This window comes from Corvus cornix, chromosome 2 (genome assembly GCF_000738735.6).
Source record: "Corvus cornix cornix isolate S_Up_H32 chromosome 2, ASM73873v5, whole genome shotgun sequence".
Classification (NCBI taxonomy): domain Eukaryota; kingdom Metazoa; phylum Chordata; class Aves; order Passeriformes; family Corvidae; genus Corvus; species Corvus cornix.
Genome location: NC_046333.1, coordinates 150,617,536 through 150,636,919, shown reverse-complemented (window position 1 = coordinate 150,636,919; position 19,384 = coordinate 150,617,536). Strand labels below are relative to the sequence as shown.

The window sequence follows — 19,384 nt, the reverse complement described above, 5'->3', positions numbered from 1 at the left end:
TCAGCCTAAAGGCTCCTGTGATTCTAAGCAGCCCCTCCTGGCATTTGGATATTCAGGTACTGTTATAAAATGATGTTTTTGTGGGGCGGGAGCTGTGAGTGGGAAGGTGGCAGGAAGGGAGAGATCAGCTCAGTAGCCAGCACAAGGAATGTGTCTGAAGGGGCTTTTAGGATGTGCCACAGGGTTAGTCCTGGTTAAAGCAGGTGCTGATTTTACAACTTTAGTATGGGCTTATTTGGTGAAGGAAATTAAAAGGTCTCTGAAAATATGGTCCCTGTTTCAGCTGATAAAGCAAAGTGTTCAAGGCACCTGAGTAGCAAACCCCAGGACACATACCTTGAAGAGGGAACTAGGTGTATTAAAGAGAAACTGGGTTGTTATTCTGTTGCCCAGCTGGTGCAGCTGCTGGGACTAACATAAGCAACATTTTAAACTCAAAGGGGCATAGCTCTAAGTGCATCATGAAATGATGGTAGGAGTTTCTAACAATTCTAGTTGTGCCATTGCCTCTCTATCCTATGGTTAAGATATATTCAGTAACATGCCCCATGAAGGAGAAATTTGATCTCTTGGAACAAGTTTCTGTATAGGAGCTGAAGGATTTTAATATCCTGAAAGAGGGGCTTCTCATCAAATGTCCAGGTTCTGCTTTAAAATCACAAATTGGTAACATTATATTGTTGCACTTAAATTACACACTGTGATTAACTCCTGATCATGGCAGTGAAGTGAGAGTTCTTCTCTAAGGTGCTGCTTAGGAGCAGATCCTGTTTGAAGGAGCTGCCAGTTTAGTAATGCCATTCAGCTGAAATTTCAGTTTGAATGGAAAAAAACCCCTGTTTTGAAGGAGGTAAGCCTGATTTAAGTGAGATTTTATCATGCAGAAAAAAACCTCTGTGGTATAGTTTGCGAGTAAAAGAGATTTTCAGGAGGTTTCCTGTAAAGCAGAAGCCAAATGTGAAAACACAACAAACAGGAGAGGGAAAAAAAAAAAAATCTGTTCATCTGATGTCAGTGTTACACCACTTCAAAGTGCTCTGAATGAAGGAGATGTTGGCATGTGAAAGGACCTGTCTGTCCCAGGGTGAGGCTGATCAGCAGCAAAGCTGTGAGCAGGGTGGAAAGACAAATAGAATTTTATTGAATCACTTCTGCTTGCAGAGCACAGTGCAAGCTCTGTGTCGTGATTCCTGTGCTCCAGATGAAGGTCTGCCCTGTGCCCAGGTCTAAAAGAGTTTCTTGTGTAGGACTTCTATTACTTAGTTCCTTTTGAGTTAGTTGGTGTGGAAAAAAAGTGTCCTTTGCTTGAGGTTGAAAAATTGGCAGTTTTTTAATGTCCGTTTTCTCAAGACACTCTAAAAGCTGAGAAGTGTAAGTAAATTTTTAGATGAAAAAATGTATCTTGAACACCTAGGACTGTGTCACAGCTCAGCTGTGTTGTACTCCACAGCTCACTTCTGAAAAGAAAGACTGAGAGTCTTGCCATAAATTACATAGTTACAAATTCAAATTAAGTAGTTATTAAGTAATTTGAGGAATATAAAGACTTTGTTAGAGCTGTAGCTCTGCCATATGGTCCCAGCACTGGGAGACATTCAAGCTTAAGGTTTACTGCAGATTAATTTTACAAACCTTGAGCAAGTCATTAGTCTCCAGGTTCATGGAGGAGGGAGTTGCTTCTTAACTCACCCAGCTATTTCACTGATTAATATGATAATACAGTTGAAAATGCCCTTAATGCTAATAAATTGCAGTATTTCAAATTCCCATGACAGTTGAATAGACTGGTGCTGTTACTTTTTTCTATTTTATTCTGACTAAAAGGCTTCTTTTCATGCTTAAAAAGACCAGAATGAATTGTGGTAACATTCCAAAGAGATTTCTTCCATATCGGTGTACAGGAAGTTCCTGCATTGATTCCATCAGCCTGTGGTGCTGGTTAAGGAGTTCTTACTCTCCTGTGCTCCTCATTTGTGAGCCTCTCATTGCATTTGAGCAGACACTTCTGCTTTGCAAAGAGTGGCAGTGTAGTATGGCTGGAGAAATGTTCCATGCAGGTTTGGGGGTTTGTTGTTTGTGTAGAAACATATTTGATGTGACAACCCCATAGTGCTCATTTTAGTTCAAAAGCTCAAAAATTAATAGATTTATTCTTTCTGCAGGTTTTTTTTCCAGAGTTTTTCCTTAGACTGGTTTAAGAATGTACAACCAAAGTAGAATGGGATATTATCAGGTTCAGCCTTCCAGTATTTGCTATCAGCTCATACAAGGAGCTCCAGTAGTAACTGTCCTGTAAACAAAGGGCAGTAAAAGCCTGGTTTCTTTCTTTCTAACATAGTTACTGCATAGCAAGTGATTTTTGCCTTATTTTTGCCTTTTTTTTTTTTTAACACAATAATTTTAGTGAATACTGAGTAGAAGAACTAAATAAGTAAAGAAGTCCTGTGCAGTTTTCAGCAGCATTCTTGAGCACCAGTGATGTCCCAGCTGGAAGCTGGTGAGGAATGGTGGAAATCCTTCTTAGTAGTATTCATTTCATTAAGGTATTTTCTAGACTTCTGGGAAAGTGATGGAGCTTCTGTTTTTAAAAATTTAAAATCAACTCATTCAAATCAACTTTCTTCTGTAGCTAGACTTGCAGATGTGGTAAGTTTAAGACATCTTCATTTAAAGCATCTTCCATTCAGTGTGACAAAATAGTTGAACAAACTTCAGACAGTAAATCATAAAGGCAGAGTTTGAAAGGCAAGGGAAGAGTAAGACCATCACATCACAGGGCATCAGGGCATGCACATGAGGAATTAAAAACACCTTTGCCTTTGCAGTGTTCCCTTCATTTGAAATAGGTTAGTCAGGTTTCAGCAGCTTCTGCCAGCCACCTATCAGTGTGAGGGTGAGCAGCATTTCAGCACTTCAGGCTTAAATTAGCTCTGTAGCCTGAGCAGGCAGGTCAGGAGTTGAAACATCTCTTTCCTTTTAGATGGCTTGCAGTGACTCTATACCTGTTCTTCTGTTTCAGTACAGAGTGTTGGGTTCCCTCATTCTCATGTCAACACCTTTTCAGTAGTTACTTAAACTAGGTGCAGTATTTTTTCCTTTTCTTTCGTAGTATATCGGAAGCTTTTTTTGAGTGTTACTTGAGGCTTGTGCTAGAATGACAGTGCTGAAAATTGTCGTGATGTTAGGAAGAGAAGTCCCTTTGGGAGTATCAAGGGGGAGAACTGAGACTGTTCCCCCTTAAATTGTCTTAAACCAAGACAAATGGAAGTACTGATACACTGAGTCAAGCATTTTGCCCTCTCCTTGCACCTCTTTCAGTTTTTAACACTGAATCTGATTAATGTTCTGTCTTTCTTTCTGATATGAGCATTTTCCCACTAGATTAATGAATCCTGTTTGCTCCATCACCCAGCAGTTTTTATGATGTTTTTGTTGGTTGTTGAAGTTTTTTTTTATTAAAATGTAATGCTCCTTTTCTACCTTTCCTGCGCTCTTCCCGCCACTGACTGGTTCACTGTCCCAGTAGCTGCTGCTGTGGTACTGGGCTTCTCTTTTAACACCTGAACCCCCAGCCTGTGTAACTCCAAGTGGCTGGACCTCACTCTTGAGTTTTGGCTGTGAAGAGCTACCAGCAGCAGGATACAGGTTTTTTATTTAATTGGCTTTTTAAACCACTTCTCACATTTCCTTAGAGAGAGGAAAAAGGGGGAAGCAGAGAGGAGCAAACAGGTAACAAGAGAAATAAAAGGAGCAGGTATCCTGAGGTGCTGAGTGTTATCTTGTGTCCTTTCTCACCTCATGGAATCAGTTGTGGCTTCTTTGTATTTTTTCCTACTCCGCTATTTCCCTCGTCCTGATAAGCGTTCCTGATAAGCACTTTGCTAAAAAATGCAGTGGGGTGACTGGGAAAGGGGGCAGTGAGGACAGTGCTGTGGGGTGTTCACCCAGAGATCCTTGCAGAGCTAGAATATCCATTGGCAAGGCAGGTCTGCACTGGAAATAAGACACCAGTGGCAGATTTGAGATCATAAAATCTGTCAGTGCTGTATTTCAGGAGATAGAGAAACCATGTTTTTTCTTGTTCTGTGTAACCCTGCTATGTGAAATACTTCCTTTGTGTTGTTTTAAGGGTTCAGATAGTCAATACATACATGTTTAAGTCTGGTGGCTGCCACTTGAACTGGAATATAGCTGTAACACCATCTGACAGAATTTAGATGGGAACCTTGGAAAAGCAGGTTGCATTTCTGGGGTAGACAATATTCTTTGTGTTGTTGATGAATGGTCTTCATAGTTGACAAAAGCTGACTTTTTAATGGGTTCTAGTCTCACTTTTAAAAACTGAAATATGAATTACTGTAGAAAGGAATTTGAAGGAAAATACCAAAAATGCTTTAGAGTTTCAGCAACCTTCGTATTTTCATTTGGGTATACAGAATTGTAATGTAAACCTTTATGTTCGTTCGTTGTAGATGTTCTCTTCAGTCTCTTCTCTTTTATTTCCAAATAATTTGTTTCTGTTTTTTTTTTTCTCTTTCCTTTTCTTGCCTCTTTGTAAAGGAGTCAATCACTGTCAGCATAAAGTAAAGAAAGCTAGACGCTTTCTGCCTTTCGTCTTCTGTGCCCATGAGTCGCCGCCCAAGGGTACTGCTCTGCTCTTTGTCTAGGCTGCCTTATTAACCCAAAAGCTGGATATACTAACTCAGTTACTGTTTGTAAACTACTTTAGCCTCCGGTAAACAGAGTTCCAAGAATAATTTCCTTATGTTTTCCTCCTGTTGGATTGGATTTGTGTGCAGCATCACCAGCTTGCTGGTCCCCGTTTTTATGGGGAACTTGTTTTCGAGCATCATATGCTACAATGACAAATATAATAAATTATTTTCTTTGTTTAGTTAGGCAGCCCTTGTCTGCTGTCTTTTTTTTTGTTAATATATTTTGACTTCATTCTTGGACCCCTGATACAGCATGCTTATGGATGAAACAGAATAGCAACAATAAGCATCAGCTGAGATCACTTTGAACTAAACACAGAATACAGTGATGCTTTTGGCTGCGTACTGGTCCAACCCTGGTCTGGACCAGTTTGGCTTTATTAGGGGTAAGAAGAACTTCCTATTATCTATAAAATCTGTCTAAAATACTTGCCTTAGCTTGTGCTGTGGAGTTTGGTGTGCAGTAGGGCTGCTGCAGTACATGTGGAATCCAGTGTTTGTTTGAAATCTTGTAGATTTGCTCCCTTTCCCATAGTTTAAATTTCAGCCTTGTACAACTGCACAATGCTCTATGTCATTAAAACTTAGGTGGTTCCATTTCTTACTCATGTCTTGGTGATGTCTCAGGAGTGCATTTCTTCTGGGAGGGTCAACACCAACTCTGCTTATCCAAAGTCCTCAGTCTATGTGCAGAGTCAAGTTCAGCCAACTCATACGGCTGTAGGAGAACTGCTTTAAAGTATTGAATAAACCTAGAAATTGACTTTTCTTAGCAATGCATTAAAATAACTAGTTCCAGTTCCAAATTTAATTTTTGGGTACCTTTGTGTTTGAGAGTCATTAACTCTGTTTCATCATAAAAGCTTCTTAGAGTGTATCTCTGTCCCTTGGGTTTTAGGTGAGAAGTCTTAAATTCTGCTACTTTTCTGGTTTCTCTTGAGTCAGGTATATAAGATAACTACAGTCTGAATACTTTTGGATTACTCATGAATTTAATAGTGTATTTTCCCCTCCCCTTCTCTGTCCCCTCTCTCTCCCCCTCTTTTTTCTCTCTCCTTGCATGCCACCTGGATCTGCAGATGAAATTAGTGGGGACGGTAATATGTTTTCTAGTCTGTGTGTTACTAACGTGCAATATGCAACTCTTATCTCCATATACCACTTAATGCACTTTTCAGTAATACATTTTATACAGCTTTTAATGTTAAAAAGTGGTCTGCTTTGGGTATTAGATGATAAATACTGTACTTTACAGGCTGTGCAACTAATGCTTTCTGCTAAGCTGGAATTGGAAAAGGAAAAATTCTATTTCAAACACACAAGGATGTGGTGGTGCATGTGTTTGCAATGAGACTTGTGGCATGATGCAAAGGTTTAGAGGTTTGCAAGAGTGTCCAGTTTGATTGAAATGGTTATATCATCATTAATTTGGTCAGTTGGTGAGATCAGTGGATGTAACACCTGAGAAATGAGTCTACTGAGTAATGCTTTAAAGGCATCAAAGTGCTCCTTGCATTAAAAGAATCTGTACAAGATAGATTAATGCAGATAGAATACATGAATATGAACCAGGTTTCAGCTATTCAAACTAATTATTTTAAAGACAGATTTTAATGTTTGGGGTTAAAAAAACTTTGAAACTTACTACAGAATATTTGACTGCTGCAGGCTTCGTAAGTCTTTTTTCCTCTGAAATCAAGTTGGGTTTTGTTTTTATAAAAGAGATTTTTAGCTATTTTTCTAAAGGATTCCATCTGATGTTGGGAAAGAATCAAACTGCTGCTACTGATAGCATATGTATCTTTATTCTTCTAAGTAGGAGGCACTAAAAGGGCATAAAAGCAATATGCAAAAGAGGGCGATAAGAGGAAATAGAGATCACGTCTTGTGACCTTCCTTTCAGTAAAATATGAAGGGGGTATATTAACTTTTCATCTCCTTTCCTTCAGATATAAACTAAATATTAAACCACACAGTTTCCTTTCTTTTCTTAAACATCAAAAGGACATTTTTTGTGTCATAAATTTAAAAATTTTATTTCAGATACTACCCCTACATAGCTTTTTATTGGAACTTACCTTCTTTTATAAATTACAAGCTTCCATAAATAGGAAAAATGATAAAAAAGGGAAGTTCAAAAGTGTGGTTACGGTCATGGATTAGCTATTATGGGTTTAATAGCCTAGGATGTTTCTCCCCACAGTTCAATAAATGCATTCAGACTTAGTAAAGCTCAAATTGGCTCATTCATGTGTGTGACCACCAGTACCTTTTCCTGAAAGCAACTGTTCATTTTGCCATCTCCAAGAATCATAACAAGTGATGGTGCTGGGTTTAAAAATCCAGGAGGACAGCAATGATGAGCCCTGTTGTTAAATCTGAGTTTTTCTAGACTTGCCAAGGACATCTGGAATTGCTGCTTCGTTGGGAGTTTTCAGCTGTTGGGAGTGCTGTAACACATCCTCCTTTGTGGAGCAGCCTGGAGAGCCTTGCCCAGCTCAGTTTTGCTTTAGGCTCCATGTAGGTTCTGGAGTTATCTCTAAGCAGACACAGTTCTGGATTTAGGAGAACTGGTTAGAGTCTCAGTCTATGATTAATCCTGGGCTCAAGCCCCTCTGTGAGGGAGGTCAGTTCTCTTTAATTCAGAACACTTTGAGTCTATCAGCGTGGATGCCTTGACTGAATTTTCCTCTAATTCCCAGACACAATGCCAGATATATAAATGAATTAATTTTTTATATATTCCTCTCCAGAGTGCTAAATGTGGAACAAGAAATATTTGTGTAGTGAATTGTGTACATTTAATTTATTTGGCTTGATTATGAAGACACTTCTGGTTTCATGATGGCTTTGGGCAATGTATCAAAACCATGTAAAGTGCTCTGTGCTGTTCTGAGAATGCTTTTAGTATGAATTAACTCATTAATTTGAAACAGAGAGATGAACAAGCCCTGCCATTGATCACATTCTGAAAGCACTGTTCTGTAACCTACTGTGACAAGCGTGCGGGTTTTTTTAAGTGGCACCAGTTCTGGTTTCCAAACTTTGAAAATTTTTCTTAAGTATGCTTAAAATAGCTTTCATCCAGCCCATTTTTCAACATAGATAAAGAACTTTCTGATACTCTCAACAAAATCCTATCACAATATTAGAAGGAAGTAGAGTGATTTATCCCCATCATGTTGGGGATTTTTTTTTAAAGCTTATTTTTACAAAAAACATTAGTTTATAATATAGGGAAGAAAATATAATACCAAGAAAGAGATAAGTGCCTCTGGAGCGTGCTGCCTGTTCGGAATTGTGCACTGTCTTTATAATTTACTGCATTTTTATTAGGTGACTTGTGTTTTGCTATGTCCCAAATAGAAATTGCTGAGCAAAAATTTAACTAACATGAAATTTCCCAGTTCTGCTTTTACAACACCTGGCATATTCCTACAGGAGTTCAAAAGAAAAACCAGCTTTAATTTTATTTAAGTAGTAAAAAACTAGGATCATAAAATTGCACTAACTCCCTGAAGTGTGTTGAACTTCAAAGGTTATAGGCAGCCTGTAGTTTCCTGATCACTGAATATTCAGTTTGCCTGAAAACTGAGCCTCTTGCTTATCTGTGTGTGTAGTGTTGATGAGCCTTGCTCTGGTGTCAGGGTTGGCTTGAGCTGAGGGACCATCCCATCCTTTTTCCCACTCACTGTAACTTTGTCCCAGTCCAAGCCATGGCTCTAGAAACGATGCCAGGGAGCTGTAGGGATGTATCCATATGCTCCAGGGCAGATGGGGGAAAAGGGGGAGGAAATAATGGCTTCCAGAGGCTTTCCAGTGTGTGATCACCTGAAACCAACCACGAAAACTAGGGTTGAAATTACTCAGTTTTGAGAACTTCTCTTTGCATTTGAAGTTGGTGAGTAGAATTTGACAGCCTTGAAGTAAAATTGAACCCACTGTTGAGGACTGGCTTTAAAACCCCTGGAGGAATTGATCTGACCTTTAGGAAATGACCTGCACACACACTGGAAGTTCTTTAGGGCAAGAACCTTCTGATGTGACTTGACACCATTTAAACCATTTTGAGAACAGATGATGTAAAAGTTGCAAGTTTTAAACAGAGGAAGAAGTGCACTGTCATTTTTCTGATAATTTAGGGAAGTTGTTTCCAAAACCTGTCCATGAAATCTTGATTCTTGACAGCAAAACTAGTGGTGAATCTCCACTAAACAAGTAAAATTGCAAGACAAATGGTTGTGAGAGTGTGGCTTTAAAAGGTCTTTGTGCTCTAGAAGACTCTGGGGTAAATAACTCACCTGGCCACACTGACAGTAAGGGGATGCTGCCCTGGAACATCATTGGTGTCTTCTGCCTGTTTGATGTAAAAAATAGCAAACTGTTATTCACACTTTATTGAAGGTAAAGCAATTTAACTCATTAATAATTTTTTCTTCTTACTGCAATGGAATTCGCTGTTAGAAAGATTCTAAGTCAACAGTTTAGATGGGTCCCAATTGCAAAACTTGAACTTTTTTGAATACAAATGAATCTCCCTTTTCTTCTTTGTTGAGTGTATCTATGTGATGTAATAAAATTGGCGCTGAGATCATTATCATACCATGAATTATGCATGAGCAAGTTTTAGTCATGCTGTGTTAAATGTGACCCAGCAATGCTGAACTTGGGGGTTGGGACATATCAGCCTTGATAAATTGGAGATGTTGTTCTGGAGAATTGTTTTCATCTGCTTTTCCCAAAACTCTTCAATTCCTCCTTTGCAGAGACTGATGACTATGCAGAGATTATAGATGAAGAAGACACTTACACAATGCCCTCAAGTAAGTGCTGTGGTTAACTTGGGAACTTTCCTATCCAAAAGCTTCCTTGGTTTAGCAGGGACTGAAATATTTCAGCCTTATTTAATAAATGTGCAAACAAAATGTTCTGGTTTCCTGCTATCTGTGATTTCACAGTGAAATTCTTTTTTTATCACAAAATGTGGATTTTTTTTGATTGTGATGCTGAACATAACACTTAAAGATTGGATAAGATCTCTGTGATAAGAGCAAACAATGTGGCAAGCTCTGTGCATTGCTGTTTGGCTGTATCTCACCTTGCTCTGTGACAGACATGGCACTCTCCAATTCCATGAGAGAGGAAAACTCAACTGTACCACATGCAATTTTGTTAAAGATGAAAGACTTGGGGAACAAAAACAAAAATTCAAAGTTCTGCTGAGTCTTCATCTTTGAAGTAAAAGCAGTGGTGCTGTAGCCACCACAAGGATTTTGTGTTACAGCCTGTCTGAATTGTGATACAATCCTAAACTGTCAAGGCCAGTTCATTTAACGTGAAAGTCCAATATTCTGATTTTAAAAGCTGCATCTGGGAAATTCCAGTTGCATTTGGGCAACCAAGGATTTCTCTGGAAGCAGACAATCCATTGATGCAGAATCCTGCCAAAACATTGGGTTTGGTCAGTGTGAGAGGGGGATGGTGCTGAGCTGGGGGCACGTTCTGCTGAGGGACCATGAACTTACATGGATTTCTGAGCTCACCATGGGGCAGAATGTTTCATGATCACTTCAGTGTTCACAGCATCGTTTCCACTACTGTGGAAAATCTTTGAAAAGCAAGAATATATGTTTTGAAAAACATATATATATTTGAACATCAGTATTTGAAAAGCAAGAATATATGTTTTCCAGAAATAAACACAGCATTTTTACTGTCTTGCAGCTAAGTTACTATATGATTCTATTAGCATCATTTCAGGATCAAAACATACTGTGATAAATTACATCCTTTATTTTGGTTAACAGATTCACTTTATGTAATTTATTCCCCCCCCCCAATCTTTTTATTTAAATTCTCATGGAAGTAATTACTTGTGGGCCCAGCCCTGGATGTGCTGAACACTTGAATATGGCTTCAATGCAAAACCCATGAGATGGGCTGTGGAGGGAAATTTCATTAAATGCTTTGCTGGATTGAAGGGGACTCAAGTGTTCAGCCCCCAAAGGACTGAGTCAGTAAAGATCACAAGAACAGACCTCTGACTTTTGCTAATGTAAACTTAAAATTGCATCAGTATATTTCTTCTTTTCTTTTTTTAATGTTAATAATGTTTGTCCTGTTTTGATTTTAAGAAGCTCTGTCTAAGTAAGCATTTGATTTTTCTCTTAATTGCACTGCAGAAAGCTATGGAATAGATGAAGGTAACAGGAGACCCTTTACCCATCCCTGTATGCTTGCAGTTTGGAATGATGTGGAATTTTTAAGCTTACTATTCACTTTCATTTAATAAACATTATTTATTTATAGTTAAACCAGTTAGCTTTGGGATTTTAAAGAGGAAAATGCAGTAATTAAAAAAAGAGATGAAAAAGGCATCACCTTGTTAGCCAGCTCTAGATAACATTACTTCTGTAGTGTTAATGATGTCAAAGTCAAGGTTATGAAGTGCTAAGCTGGTTGGTTATATTTTTTTATCTGAATGATACAAGTGGAGATGAAAACATATACTGTGCATGCTTTTCTGCTATTCCTGAAATATTTTTTCATGTCTGCTAGAAATTTAATTGCAAATGAAATCATTCAATTGCAATTGATTAAATGTTTTGCTGAAGTACTGAGCCATTTTTATCAGTAATATTCTCAGCCTGTTAAACCATGACATTAACAAAATTGCATAAGGCCACCAAACATCTCAATTCCACTTCAGTTGCACACTGGCAGAGGTGTAGTGCACTCAAAATTTCAGTCTTTCATTTTATTCTTATTTGCCATGCTCTTGTTCCTGTATTTTTTTTCTTGCAGTTACCTCTTTAAAAGTTCTCTGGGCTCTTTTGATGGTTCCAAAATCTAAAATACCACATGGTGGAGTTCTCTTAAACAGCCAAAGGGATGTGTGCTGAGGCTGTGTCTTTGGTGTTGCCCTGAACTGTTCGTGTGCTTTGTCTTTCACCAGCTGTAATTAAAAAGGATTTAATTACGTTAATTGCACTGAAATAAGTGCATAGTTAATTTAACAATGTTGATTTCACAGTTCCTTTCCCGTAGCTTTGGTTCAAACTTCTAAGAGGTTTGAGAGGTCTCCACTGTGTGTGTGCAGCATCTCTATAGGTTGGTGTGCAGCAAATGTTAATCTTAGTTATTCATATGTGAGACATTTGAGTGACTTACTTTGAGTTTTGTGTCTTGTGGATTATTTCCTTGCCCTTCAGCAAAAACTTAATATTTCGAGTCTGTTACATTCTTGTAGCCAGAGATTATGAAATTCAAAGGGAGAGGATTGAGCTGGGGCGCTGCATTGGGGAAGGACAGTTTGGAGATGTGCACCAAGGAGTTTACATGAGCCCGGTAAGCCTCACTTCTCAAATGAAAATAAGCAATAAAACTTTTCTAGGTTAAAAAAAAAAAAAAAGTGTATTCCTTAGAGGTCTTGGTCTGAATCTTCCAGAATGAATAAAAAATTGCTCCAGCAATAATCTCACCATCTCTCTCACAACAAAGCCTAATAAAGTTCCTATGTTTTACTGAAATAAAATACAAAATAGTTGGACACTGATCCAGCAAAATCCCAGCGCACAAGAATCACCTCAGTCAAACCAGGGAGGTTGGCAGGACTTGTGTAATTTAGGATGGTGCTTATGAGTTTTTCTAGAAAGACTAAGATTTCAGTTTAAATAGATCAAAAAAGTTTGTGTAAAATGGTAAGAGAAAGCTGCAAAAAATAGTTAATTTCAACAAATTTCAAGGCTTACAATAAAACAAATACGTGATTGTAAAATGAAGATTTATTTCATGTTAGAAGAAATTGCTGGAGTTTTTGATACATTATATAGGAATTCTTGTAGACAATAATCTAATTCTAACTTCAGAAACAGCTGGTTAGAGTCCTGGGCTTGGTGGGTTAAATAAGTCTTCAAGGCAATATTTAAGTAAATAAGGGTAAATGTTCTGTTTCAGACAAGTTTGAAGTCTGGTCTGATACCCTTACTTAGAAAGCACATCTAATATACTTCGCATTGAGAGAGATTCTTATTTTTAATTTAATTCTGTCCAAGTTAACAGGAGTACCAAGGAGTAAAGTTTCACTCACTTGGGCCATGGTGGATAAATATAGAGCACTGTAAAACTAATTAAAGACCCTTTTCTTAGGGACTGTTGCTTTGAAAATGTTGGCTGTCTCTATTATTTTTTGTGAATTGGAAAACAGATTTTACTCAGGCATCTGTTACGGTGGTATCCCCACTGTAACAGGCATCCTGTGCTGACATTTTTAAAGAACAGCCTGTTGATTTCTTTTATTAATAAAAGTTTACTACATTTAAGGCACTGGAATATGTGAAGGTGAAACAGAACAGTGATGTCATTAAATTTTAATGTTCTGGTCACAGAGTGTAACTTACACTCTGGGAAGAAATCTTACAATCAATGTAAGATTAGTTCCAGTAACATGGTAGTGCTTCCATGTATATGTTCAGCTTGAGTGCAAAGGTATAGGGGGTATTCCATGCCTCTTGTTCTGCTAGCTCAAAGCTGAATCTCAAAAATTCCAATTATCCCTGTTCATTGCACTTGTAAAGTCCTGATTCTAGTGACTGTGCAGCATCCACCTCTCCTGGCATGCTGCTTTCTCCCAGGTATTCCTGAAGGATCAGAGCCAGGCTGTAAGTGTAGGGTACTGAATGGGAAATGGGTGTATAGATACAGGATCCTATTGGTCAGCTGTAAGCAGTAAGATTGTCTTTAAAGGCTGATTAACTCTGGAATTAATCCCAAAGTGTTATTTAAAGTACCATTTGCTGCTCAATACAGAAAGCGTGGCCAGTCTGATACATCCTCACTGGTTTGTGTCTTTATCCAAAACCAAAAGTAACAAAACCCCAGTATCAGGCCTTTTCCAACGTTTATTCTGCAAAATGTCTTTGCTGGTTGCAGACACTGAGATTCTTCCTTTTGCTCTTTTTGGTTAAAGGATATTTCAAAAATTTGATGTGTAACACCAGGATAGGGATGGGTCTGGCAGGCATCCAGAGGTCTCATCCCCAGGCTGATTGTTCAATCCTGGTTTCACAAGGGAGTAAAATAATGATTTGCCGTCAGTTTTTTAAGTTAGTTTATGGGCATTTGATGTGTGAGAAAAGGATTTAATCCATGTTTTCCTGCAAAGTCAACTTGAAGATCTCTTTTGTGAGCAACTTTGAAAATAAGACATGTAGCCTGCAAAATATAAATACTATTCTAATTCTGGTAATGTTTGTCTGTAAATAGATTTAAAACAGAGCAAGCATGAGCAGGCATAGAACATAACTCTGAATCTTCATCTTCTACTGGCCTTAAAAATTGGATGAGGGTATTGAACAAGCCCATACCTATTGCAGAAGCTTGGTTTTAAAACACTTCAGCTGCTCTCAACCCATCAAGAACTTCTCATTTTTCAGTATGCGGAGGGTGAGAAATAAGATGGGAAAGTCCATTTGATTTTAAATACATGTTGTTCTGTTCAACTTGGTTTTAAAGCCTTGATCTAACTGATTGTGAAGATAATAATGTAAAAATCTTTGGTTTACTTTCCTTTGTAGTTTGAGTTCACAGTTACAGCCAGTCTTTCCTCTGAGAGTGCCACAGAAAGTCCTTCATTTGGCTTTCTGGGTTTCTTGCTTGTATAAGCCAAGTGTGGGTTTTAGCCATTATCTCCTTTTTTCCTCTGTTTTTGCTAAATACTGTTAAGATTTTACCGTCCTCAATGATGCTAAAAAGTTTACAGTACTATTCAGTTAAACTTACCATCTTTTGTCATAATTTTTCCACAATTTAACATGGTTTAAAACATATTAAATATTTCCAAGACACATTAGATGTAAATATTGTATGCAAGGTGTCTTGATTATAATGGTATTTTAGCACTGAAGCTTTCAACATGTTATTTCTCAAGTAAAGGTATTTTATTTAATAGTAATTTTTTCCAAAGCAGTTTTGCCAGAATTTTGAAGGATGAAGAATTTTGTTTGATGGGTTGTATTTCAGCTATTTCTCAATAATGTCTTTCAGGAAAATCCAGCTATGGCTGTTGCAATCAAAACATGTAAAAACTGCACTTCAGACAGTGTTAGAGAAAAATTCTTACAAGAAGCCTGTGAGTATTAAACGACTTCTTTTGGGATCACTTTTGTAACTACTCCTTGCAAAGACTGGGGCCACCTGTGCCAGAAACTTCTTACACTGATGTAAATATTTTACTGATATTTATTACGCCTGATGCTCTCCCCTCCTACAATATGTGCCAGGGGACTGCTTTACATCCTTGCATTACTACCCATGTATATGATTGGATGTGGGTTCTTTAATTTTCCGAATTGAGTGGTGATGTCTGACTCCTGTAGGGCTTTAGAACCAGTTTTGGAACATGAGATCTGATCCTCTATTTCCTTCTTTTTTCCTCAATGAATTAAAAGACACAGCAGTTTCTCCACTTTATTGCTTTGGAAGGTCAGGTAGTTGTCTTTGCTAGAAATGTTGTGTCTAAGAGAGATCTGCTTTGAAAATTCAGAATTAAAATCTGTGCTAGAATAGACCATTTTTCTAAATAATTGCCCACAAATGTTGCATTCCCCAAATAGCACATTTCACGTATGGAGGAAGGCTTTTTGTTGAGGTGAATAGGAACAGAAACTTTTGTAAGAATATTAAAGTTACTGATTCCTTTATTGTTTGGTTTTGCTAGCAAGTTCAGATATGGCACTTAGGCCTCCATTTTTGCCTATTATCCCCTGCTGTTGTATACCTCTAAATGTTGTAAAGGTATTGTATTTTATCAATAAAGTAATTGGTTATGGTCAGATGTTACAGTATATTTTATTCACTAGTCCTTTATTCAAGGATTTTTTTCAACTTGTTCAGATCTGTGTTCATAGCTAATGGATTCTTATTTTTGAATGTCAGATTTTTTGTAAATTACTGTAATTTTTTCCATTGCATTTCTGTCTGTTGGAACAGTAAATACCATTGCTTACAGTAACAACTCAGCAGTCACAGGTAGGCTGCTGTCTCTTGGCAGTGTAGAAAATAATTGCTCATTGAATGCTGCTTGTTATGCTTCAAGTTTAACAGATTAGGAAATGCCACTGTAATCAACATGTAAATAGTACTTTTCAATTTTGATTTAATAGTTTTGCCATTTCTTCTTCTTCTTTTTCATTCTAATTCCCATCTGTTGCCTTTGTCTTGTGTTCAGATTGCAAACTCGCTCTCAGAACAGTTGGTTATTTCACTGAATTAATAAATTTATTTCCTAGTATTTTAATACTAGGAATATTAAGATATTTTGAGGTTTGCCTATGGTGGAGTTTTCAACACTGAAAAGATTTAGCAGCTGTTATTGCCTGTATCACATTTCACCATGTTATTTATTGCTTTTTATTAATGTTTTAAGCTATGTCAATGATAGGGATGTTTGCTTTGTTGCTTTTTTCTCTGTATTATTCATAACATTAATATTTTAAAGAATATATGAAGTTAGCCTGTGAAGTTCCTTTGCAGGAAGGTATGTTACTAAATCATTACAACTTCTGGTCCTACAAACAGGATTGTTCAAGGATTTTTGTTGGAGTTGCTGTGTAGCCATGTACAGAAGTAGAATTCAAAGCTCATCAGAGTAGAAATCCAGAAACACCTCCTGGTTTTTAGCTTGTGGTTAGTTTAAATTTAAGGCAGAAGAAAATGGGTTTTATTCTTGCCTAACTTGAGGCAGACTGAAGCAGACTTTGCAGTTTGGTAATTGCTGTGTATTTCTGCTGACACTACAAACTGCAAGTGTAGAAGAGAAGCTATTGAAGGGTCAAATGAAGGATGTTTGTCAACAGTACATAAAGGATGTTTTTGCCATGCCTGTGTTGGGAGAGATTCTGCCCCTCTGCTCCTCTCTGGTGAGACCCCACCGGCAGAGCTGCATCCAGCCCTGGGGTCCCAGCACAGGAAGGACATGGAGCTGTTGGAAGGAGTCCAGAGGAGGCCACAGAGATTCTCCAAGGGCTGGAGCACCTCTGCTGTGGAGCCAGGCTGGGAGAGTTGGGGTGTTGAACCTGCAGAAGGGAAGGCTCTGGGGAGACCTTGGAGCACCTTCCAGTGCCTAAAGGATGCCTACAGGACAAATGAGGAGGGACTCTTTATCAAGGAGGGCAGGGGTGGGACAAAGAGTGGTGGATTTGCCTGAAAGAGGGCAGGTTTAGATTAGATTTTTGGACAAATTCTGTGAGGGTGGTGAGGTCCTGGCACAGGTTGCCCAGAGAAGTTGTGGCTGCCCCATGCCTGGAGGTGTTCACGATCAGGCTGGATGGGGCTTGGAGCAAGCAAACTGGGGGATTGGAACTGACTGATCTTAATGGTCCCTTCCAGCCCAAACCATTCTGTGATTCTATGATTCATATGTCATACTGTATAAAACATACTGAGACTGCTCTGCTGGGACTGAAATTAACTACAAGGAAAATCAAATGATGTAATGATTAAATAAGATTTTTGTTTATGTCATAATCTGGCAGACGTTTTTTCCAGTAATTGAATTATACTGAGTGTTTCTTCCTACCTCCTCTTCCAGTAGAAAGACACAGATTAACTGGTTGTGCACTGGTTTGAGAGGGTATTTTATTCACTTAGGTTAGAGGCGGAGCCTGACCTGACTGGCACCTTCCACAGCAGTTTGCATTTTTGTGAGTGAAGAACAGCACAGCCCAAGCAATGAGTGTTTCTTATTGCCCCAGCACATGGAGTGACCAGACATTACTGCTTGCAACAGTTGTTTCAAGTTGTTTCAAGTCCTGCGATTATATTTTCTGGCCATGGGCTAAATGCTTCTTAACCAACAGCTTTATTTTTGTTTTTAAAAACGGTTTTATGTAACACACTGAACTTTTTGATTTCCTTTTAGTAACAATGCGTCAGTTTGATCACCCTCACATTGTGAAGCTCATTGGGGTTATTACAGAAAACCCAGTCTGGATAATCATGGAGCTCTGTACGCTTGGAGAGGTATGAAAAATCCTTGTGCAGTCTGGTCTCTTCTCTTTTAGCTCACTGAAAAGGCTGAAAAAACACTTCACAATACTAACCATACTATCAAGCATGGTATCTTACTCCTTTGCAGACTTATGAACTCAGAAACAGGAGTGGCAGCTTTTGACTTTCTCCTCTACCGGGAGAACTGCATCAGCTCATTCCAGAGTGATTTAGTCAGAGTTTTCGAGCATTCAATTGCAGTTCCAGAGTGAGAGCATGACCTCTGTCAAGATGATGATAATGTGATAATCAGTTAAACAGCATTTGCAAACATACCTTCCAGAAGTGAAACTGCACATCTTTTATTCTTCCTCAGTAATGCTGCATTTTCCCTTGAAACATTGAATTTCTTACCTTTTTTTTCTTCCAGTAGAATATCTGCAGCAGAGGCCCTAGATAAGATGACTTCCCTCATTATTACGTTTTTTGGATGAATGCTTTAAAGAAAACTAGTTCTCACTTTTTGTAATTGATTCGTTTTCTTTGAGCCACACGTTTCTGAAAATGTGAGCTGTGGTGATGTTTCATACAGCATTATATGATTGTCATTGCAATTACCAAACTGCAATACATTTAAAAATAAAAAAAAAAAAAGGTGGGATGGGCAGAACAACCTGTAGTGGAGAAGTCATTTTCTGTCAGTAGATTTCCTTTCCAGTGCTCAAGTCACTTTTCAAAGCCTTGTTTTGATTTATAAGGACACTCCAGTGCCACCTTCCAGGAGGTCCTGCCTGCCTTACACTGGGAATATAGCTTACAAATATTCTGCACTGATACTGGCTACTCTGAGCTAAATACAGTTGTTTCAGCACATGTAGGTTAAAACGAATTATTAAAATAAATGCTTCTGAAACAATACTGATGAATCTGTGTTTGGCTTGGCCAGGTGCTGTTCAGTTCTGAAGTGGTTTAGGCCGTAAATGGAGGCTGCACTAAGGGGTAGAAAAAACAAAAAGTCCAGGAATGCTTCACCCTGGAACAGCAACAGCAGATGCTTTTCAAAAGGAGACTGAAAGGAATGCACAAGATTACTAGTTATTTTTTTAGTTTAACAGTTTTCATGTAGAAAAACTGCTTGAATTCTAATGCAGTCGCAGTTCCTCATGGGAAGTGGTTTTCTTATCCAGCCTTTAAGGGAAGGAAGTCAAACTCGTTATTTCATTGATACTCATGTAAACCTTGCAATTTGAAATATGCCTTTTTCAAATTTCTTATTTTTTTTGTCCTAATATCTTTCTGGTTTTTTCCTTCTTGGTGCAAAAAGTTGAGGTCATTTTTGCAAGTAAGGAAGTACAGCTTGGACCTGGCCTCTCTGATACTCTACGCTTACCAGCTTAGCACAGCTCTTGCCTACTTAGAGAGCAAAAGATTTGTACATAGGTAAGATTTCATACATATATATTGGTATTTTTGTATGTCACTGCTTAAAATTTTAGGGAGTGTCAGTTTTGCAGCGGTTTCCACTAAAATTACACCCTTTTCAAGGGTGACACCTGCTGGTTCACTCCTGGATTGACTTGGAGCTGGTGCCGGATTTCAGTCAGAATCGTTTTCAGTTGTTGCTTTGTGGTTACAGTATTTTTTCAAGCTGTGAGTCAACTGTAATCTTTCAAATACAGAAA

The 19,384-nt window shown here is 38.2% G+C and overlaps 1 protein-coding gene across 14 annotated transcripts in view; it reads left to right on the top strand.

The window, feature by feature from the left end:
* The window catches only part of PTK2 (protein tyrosine kinase 2), a 193,944-nt gene that overhangs the window by 142,863 nt on the left and 31,697 nt on the right, over positions 1 to 19,384 (top strand). For 5 of the 14 annotated variants that reach the window (XM_039548588.1, XM_039548587.1, XM_039548589.1 and 2 more), the window contains 8 exons: positions 4,561 to 4,644; positions 5,795 to 5,812; positions 9,482 to 9,538; positions 10,898 to 10,918; positions 11,965 to 12,062; positions 14,760 to 14,844; positions 17,635 to 17,735; positions 19,027 to 19,142. In XM_039548588.1, coding sequence (XP_039404522.1) covers positions 4,561 to 4,644; positions 5,795 to 5,812; positions 9,482 to 9,538; positions 10,898 to 10,918; positions 11,965 to 12,062; positions 14,760 to 14,844; positions 17,635 to 17,735; positions 19,027 to 19,142 — 580 coding nt within the window. The remainder of the gene's footprint in view (positions 1 to 4,560; positions 4,645 to 5,794; positions 5,813 to 9,481; positions 9,539 to 10,897; positions 10,919 to 11,964; positions 12,063 to 14,759; positions 14,845 to 17,634; positions 17,736 to 19,026; positions 19,143 to 19,384) is intronic. The other 9 variants (XM_010404706.4, XM_039548583.1, XM_010404707.4 and 6 more) reach the window with 5 other exon arrangements.